We start from the raw sequence: 7,618 nt of genomic DNA, 5'->3' as shown, positions 1-7,618 counted from the left end.
TCGGGGATTTAGGAGAGCGTCTCGGTTTGAGAGAGTGTTGGACAATGAGGCTAGGCCGGCTCCTACAACTCAATTGAGATGGCCACGGTCAAACTAGGTCGGTTGGTGTCTATTGTTAGGCTAGGGTGCAATGGGGATCGTTAGGGTAAGCACCATCCCGGAGGGGCATGGTAGTCACGAGAATAGCCGAAGTAGAGGCGCCGGGGAAGAAGGGGAAAAACCGAGATTCCATTATAAACGAAAGACAATTCCATATCATCACAATAAATAATTTTCCGGGTCTTACATGATCGAGAAGCGATTATCAAAGTAGTTGACCAGTACTTTCTTATCGATTTCACACCCACAGGTCCTTTAATCTCCGCTACATTGTTTAGGGTACAGTTATAAACATCAAAAAGTAAACCAAAAGAAAATCATGTTCATAAAATAAAAAATGGTTATACAAAAACCCTATTTATACAACAAGACATTTATCCACGAGCTTCAATGTAAGCCCTGCTCCAATTCTCTACCCAACAAACCCATTTCACAAAGAAGCCAAAATCTTGTAACAAAATTCGCAACCTCCCAATGATCTTGTCATGTCAAACGACTTCCAACGGTTAAATATTTAAATATAGTTGTCACAGAACACTTAGCTGTCTATCATTCATCGTCTTCTGAATCTGTACCAAAATTATAGTATACCTTTCAAATCTCCTAGTATAAAACTGATACAGAAGAATGCAACGAAAACTTACCAGATCTTATGTCTTCACCAACTTTTCCTTTGTTTTTGAGTTGTTTAATGATCATTGCGCATATAAGAAGCCACCAGTATATGTGGAACACGAGGAGCATCAGCAGCATTGTGTTGAAGATGTAATACAAGGATTTGGGATAGGACTCCCAGAGGTTCAAGTGAAATTTGAAATCATAGCTGCATTGTAAGTCAATCGTGAGATGAATGAGGTCAAATAGATGGGAAGCATGAAAAATAAACAAACCTTGATGTTTTTATAACCCAGAAAGGAAAGAAAATGAGCCGCAAAATGAGCCATGATACGGCGAAGAACCCAAAGCAAACGCTAGCAGCAAGTTCATAATCAGAATATTTGAATACTTTAGCAGCTTCCATAAATACATCACTTGCATCATGTAATGCAAGGACGATGGATCCAATTCGGGAAAACCTGAAAGATTAACATACATTACATAATAAACAAAGGAAGTGGAAATATATTAAATTTGCAGGAAAAAAAATTCGTAGGCTAAACGCAGTGTATGGTTATCACATCTAATCTGCAGTAGAATTACTCTGTAGACTTAAACAACGCATGATGTTTACATCATTACATTTTTAGTGTAGCGGCTGTAGAAAGCTGTACTTTTTTATTTTCATCAGCAACCACAAACATAAAATAAGAAACTGCAATGGCAGATGTCTTTGGAGACTTCAAAATTTCTCATATTTCTCAGAATTTTATGACAGTTTTTTCAAAAGAAAAATATGGTAACACTGTGACAGGATGACAGCCCTCCACTTATGTAAAGAACTTGTCATTATAAGCACAATTCATTAGTTTTGCTTGTTTAATACTCCCTCCGGTACAAATACATGTCATTTTAGGGCAATTTTGTTGGATATAAATACATGTCATTTTACCAACTTTTTCCTTATTTTACCACATTTATCACTATGTAATTATTATTTTAAAGCTACTTTATTTCTCTAGACATTGCTTTTTACATTTTCAATGACACTTTAGTAGGGTTATTTAGTGAAAGAAAACTCTACCTTAATTTGCGTAAAAGAAGCTTGGGAAATAAGGCTTGATGCTTATATGCAAAAGATAAAGAAGGAACGATACCTTGCAATATACGAATAACCTATTAAGATAACTGTGATTACATGGTGTGACATCATCACAGCAAAATCTTTTCTTCGTGTTTCCCATACTAAAAGAGCAGCTATGCTGTAGAGGTAGAATCCACATTGACACATGTAATAAAGCTTCACTGGGAGCCTACATAGAGAAACTGAAGACATTAATTCAAGCATCATAACAATTTTGATAAATGTGCTCAAATTCATGCCAGTAACATATGAGAGTTAATCAATCTTTTACATCAAATTATATTCCCATGGTGACATCCAATGCAACTAGGAGATAACTGTATTCCCAAATGAAGAATATATGTGAAGGGACACTCTCACTGATTCAAACATGTTGAGTAGATCAGAGAGACCCTAGAAAAAGGAAATATATGGAACTATTGAGAACAATATAAAAACCATATGGCTTCATAAATGAATCCAAACATAATAATCAAACTAAATCAGATACCACCAAAAGAAAATTACAGAAGTTATATGACAGTCCAAGCATTAAGAAAGATTGACATGCTCTATCATCTAAACTAGAAATCGAATGTGTTGACCTAAATTAATTTCCATTTGAAAACTAACGAAAGTGAGAGATTGAGTACAAATGCAAACAAAGCAATTTCTTAACACTAAAACCTGTCAAGTAACACATTCAATCTTCCAAAATATGAGAATTTTTTTACCTCACTCTCTTTTTACTTCATCTTCAGACTAACGAAAAATTAGAATATCTGACAAGAAGAAATCTAATAAAAGTTCACGAACATCATAATTTTCAGGCACTTCATTTACATAGAACCTAATAATACCTAGCTAGCCCAGTTAAAAAAAAAAAAGATTAAAAAATCATTGGTCACTCACATCACTTCTTGATTTGGCCACCCTTTGAAATACTCCTTTGTGTTCATAACCCATGGTTCATGAAAGGTAAAGTGGAGAATACATGCTTCAACAGTGGCATAGTATGTTAGTTTCCACATGGACTCAGAACACTTCCCAATTTTGGCTCGGGTTACATCGTCCATTTTGACTTCAGCAGATCCTTTACTTAACATCCATTTGGCTAGCCTCTGAGACAAAGGCGATGTCAATGTCACACTAACTGAGAGTGAATAACAAATAGAACACAAATCTTCATTCAAAGCAGAACAATGTAGTTCATTCATGAAAGATTTGTGATGGCTTTCCTGAATGTCAGGGTCCTATGTAGAAAGAATTTCAAAATCTTATTTTGAGCAGTTTTAATCCTGAGGGCTTGTATGATCTAGTAAACATGATTGATGGTCTTCACTTAATGCATTACTTGGTAACTAATCTGAAGAAAACGAACAATCAATCAAAGAGTTGACCAAAAAAAATGGGATAAGTTAACAAAATATATCCACTACTGAAGGAGGGAGGCAGAAATTACAATGAAAGTTGTATACTTTCATCATTCAATTTAGATAAATTAACTACAGCCATAAGATTCACGTAGCTTTCTTCACCAACCTCAGATGGATCAGACAAATCTCAATAAAGAAGAGATATACAGTACACAGAGAAGTATTAAATATTGGATCAAATGGCATGAGTCTGGATTACGCAAGTGATTGTCATAGAATTGACCAATCATTCAACTACCACAGCTTAATATATACAGCTTTATCCAAGGAAACCTATCCATATCTCATTGAAATAGATGAACAGCAGACTCATAGATGATAGCAGAAAGACCATTTAAGACCAAAAACATGACTTTTTAATGACGTCTTCAATCTTAAGTCTCTAGCAATGGTAATATTCTAAATTGTGAAGTCAAACTTGTTTGGTATCACCTAGATCTATGCATCCACCGTTTGTCAACCGGTATAGGTCTTGATTGGATGATGAATTTTTTCCCCAACAGTTGAAAAAATCATTGAAAATCAAATGGACTAATCAAACCCCCACCCTGAACACAAACAAGTCTGATCAAGGACCCTCACAAATAATTACGAGCACCATAAATTTCGGTGTAGCAGAGTAATCAAAGCAACACAGTCCAGCATAAAAGGAAAAGAGAGCAATCTTACACGGAAGATAAACTTGTCAAATAAGAATCTAGCGGCGACGAAAAAGAATGCGAAATAAACAGCGTATGCGAAATGCCAAGCATGTGAGGCACCACCATCCGCCAAGAAGGAATCCATTCCTTTAGCAACTCGAAAGCAACGATCTGAGAGCGCAAATCATCAACTGATACTCAGTCCAGAGTCGCCCAAATTCAGCTCCGACCGATTAGCGGAAAATTGTATCGATCGATGCGCAGGAAGACACGAAGATCCGAGAAGCACTACAATCGGAATGGTGAGAGATAGAGAAGGCAGATATAACTTGGAAGGATCAAATCTATGGGAAGAAGAGAATGGAGAGGCGAAGTGAAGGTGGGGTTTGAGATCTCCAGGAGTAAACAATTACAAGCCTACTCCCATTGTTTTTTTTTTTCACAAGCCACCAGTTTAACTCACGACGTAATTTATTATATTCAATCAAATAAAATAAGGATAATTGTAGAATAATTAACAATCATTCGATTAAAGAGGATTAATGTTTCTCATATGACTTCCAATGAAAGTCATGTGTTTTAATTACAAAAGTTATCGTCTAAGTATTATTTTGGGTTGATATGTAGTCGTCGGACCATTAATGAAGTGTCATTTCAGGATCACCGTCGACCATTAGAGTTAGTGTTCTAAAAAACGCGCCTAGGTGCTAGGCGGCACCATAACGTTCCGACTAGGAGCTATTCCTTATTTTTATAGGCGATGGAAAAAAAATCGCCCTCCTAGGAGGCTACGCGGGGTATGTGTTCTTTTCTTTAAAAGGGATATGCGTTCTAATTTAGGTTAAAAGTTAAAAATCAATCTCATCCTCTCATTCGTCCCACGCCTCCGCCTCTCACCCCTCTCCCTCTTAACTGAGAACTTTGTCGTCCATACTACCTCACACCTCCATCTTTTCATGTCGTCACCTCTCGTCCCACCGATTGCCTCTCACCTCACCTTACCTCACCTCTCCTCCCACCTCTCACCCTTGTTCGGATCTCCCTGTCCCTCGCCCTCGAACTGCGACCAACGTCTGCTAAGAACCTGCGACTGCGACTATGACTTATGAATAATTATTTAATATTACTTACGTTGAAACATGTGTTGAAAACTGTATGTTTTTGCTTATTGTGGTCTTGTAGATCTTCTTTATGCTGAATACTATAAAGTCTATGGATTTTAGATGATTAATTGATAAATTATATGATTATATTAAAATCACATAGTTAAAATTATGAATTATTATCAAAATTATGAATGAAGATATTCAATTTAGTTTTTCATATAAGGAAATTATATTAAAATATAACAAATAAGTGTTATAATATTGATCCGCCTAGACGCCTAGGCGCTAGGCCTCCCCTCACCGCCTAGCACCCGCCTAGCGCTTTTTAAAACACTGATTAGAGTGTCGTCGTTGAAATACCATCGATTATCGTACCGTCGTCGACTACTGGAGTGTCGTCACGGATCCACTTGCACAATTTACTAATTCGCCTGCACACTTAAATATTGCACTACCTTATTAATCCATTTGCAAGTTCGTTTACACTATTTGCATTTTCTCTTCTTAATTCATTTCCACTTTATCTTGCACTTTTGCTAATTTGTTTGTAATTTCACGTAAATCATTTGCACTTTCTTTATAAAACTTAAATTTGTTGAGTGCGAAAATACATATGGGGAATCTGCTTATACTTTTAGAGAATGTGCAATCAAATCTGATGAAAGTTCAAATATATATAAACAATGTAATGATTATTTTGTTCGAATGTGCAAGTAGATCTAGTGGATCTGTAAATATACATGAGTAATGTGTAGATTTTTTTGAATAATGTGCAGATATTTTTCAATAATGTGCAGATATTTTCAGAAGTTTTTTTATGCAGATTCTTTGTTGCTATGTGCATGTATTTGGTTGTTTTGTGCAAGTATTTCTTTATTTTTGTAAAAATACTTTTGTGTATTCTGCAAATTTTTTGTAACAAGTATTTCTTCGAGTGCAAATATATATGAGTAATGTACATATGTTTTTGAATAATGTGCAGATTTTTTCACAAGTTTTGGGATGCAGATTCTTTGTTGTTGTGTGCGTGTATTTGGTTGCTTTGTATAAACATTTTAAATGCAAATAATTTGTGAAAATATTTATTTGCTTCATGTAGATACTTTTGTGTGTTGTGCAAATATTTTTTGCAAGTATTTCTTCAAGTCCTCTTTTCTCAAATTAACTACAACATCAGATCCATTGTAGCCAAGTTAGTGGAGTTCAGCTTTTGAATTATTAAAATCTGATTTCGAACGATGTTGATTCAACTCTTACTAGGATAACTCGTTAATAAGGGTAAGTCGATTAATTTTGAGTCCACATTTTTACAAATTTAACCATACAATCAGATTCCTTGTACCCGAATCAATAGAATTTGACTCTTGAATCATCGAAATCCGGCTACGAACAGAGGAGCAATGAGAGGAGGCCGATGGAGCAATGAAAAAGAGGTAGGAGGTCGGGGATGGATGGAGGGGGCGTATAAGGAGTATCGGTAGCGGCGAAAGAGGTGGCAGGTCGGAGCAGTTGCAACTCATCAGTAGGGGTGGGAGGAAGAAGAAGAAAGGAGATATAACATGGTCGGTTACATTGGGAAATGATGAATGGTGGGAAGCCATTCTCATTCACTTGAAGGAGCGTTCTCACCAGAATACCCCTATAAAATAATGGTTTTTTCAGGGAGTCACCCGTTATTATGCCAAAATTTGCACTGAACACCCGTTATATCAAAAACATACCCAATTATCATAGTTTTATTACCACGAGTCACCTCATGCACTAAATCTGTAAAAAAACTTTTAAAATGATAATAGACCACCAATTATTTGTCAAAATTTGCATGGAACTACCCGTTATATCCAAAATTATTTGAATACACCCATTTATCGTTTTATTAGCACGATCCACCGATTGATGGGGTCTATCAGAAAATCTATTAAAATGATAAAAAGACCATTTTACCCTCTTCATTTTAAAAATAACAAAAACTAACTATTTCTAACCTCCCACACCATTAAAGCACAATAAAATGTAGGAACAATAGTCCCAGTATCCAATATGACCCTCTTCTTATCAGCTTTAGCTCTAGTTCTGGGGATTTGGGGGATTACAATCACAACACTATCGGACACATTACGTGGTCTCGGTCAAAAAGGAGAAAACTCGAATGTTTGAAAGTTGTAATGCTCAATCTTATGAAGCTCGGTACTTCCTCTAGTGGAGTTTGAAAACCTTAGATACATGAACTCCATGAGGGGAACAGAAAGATCGACATTCACCTTCAAAACAGGGGATTTGGGTTTAGACCCGAATTTTCTCACGAAAACCATGAGCTTCATGTTGTCATTCTTGTAATCGATCCAAGAATTGATGTATTTTCCGTTCTTTAAATCGACTTCATAAGACTTTAGATTCACAATTTTTAGCTAAAATCAAGCTCTCAATATCCAAACCGACGTGATTGTTGTTTGGATTGTCAAAGTGCTCATAGAGTCTAGCATTAAATTCGACCGCAACCAATGTTCTAAAAACTCTAGGATTATCCTGGCAGTGAGGGAAGACCTAGTACCTAGGCGGTAAGGCAGGGGAGCCTATGTGAGACTAGACGGATTACAAATAATCAAGCATCCATGA

At 36.2% G+C, this 7,618-nt stretch overlaps 1 protein-coding gene across 1 annotated transcript; it reads right to left on the bottom strand.

Moving 5' to 3' along the window:
* Window positions 1–648: 648 nt before the first annotated feature.
* On the bottom strand, window positions 649–4,041 carry LOC141249949 (uncharacterized). The gene is made up of 6 exons (XM_073669831.1): window positions 3,925–4,041; window positions 2,732–2,940; window positions 1,854–2,009; window positions 990–1,175; window positions 744–922; window positions 649–668 (listed from the first exon to the last, which is right to left on the bottom strand). Exons 1-6 carry the CDS (start codon window positions 4,039–4,041, stop codon window positions 649–651), a joined length of 867 nt encoding a protein of 288 aa, XP_073525932.1.
* Window positions 4,042–7,618: the final 3,577 nt, after the last annotated feature.

Source organism: Phyllobates terribilis, unplaced genomic scaffold, assembly GCF_046119375.1.
Source record: "Phyllobates terribilis strain yellow unplaced genomic scaffold, ASM4611937v1 Scaffold_5254__1_contigs__length_53069, whole genome shotgun sequence".
Lineage (NCBI taxonomy): Eukaryota > Metazoa > Chordata > Amphibia > Anura > Dendrobatidae > Phyllobates > Phyllobates terribilis.
The sequence above is the reverse complement of the archived record's forward strand: the minus strand, read 5'-3'. Positions and strand labels throughout refer to the sequence as shown.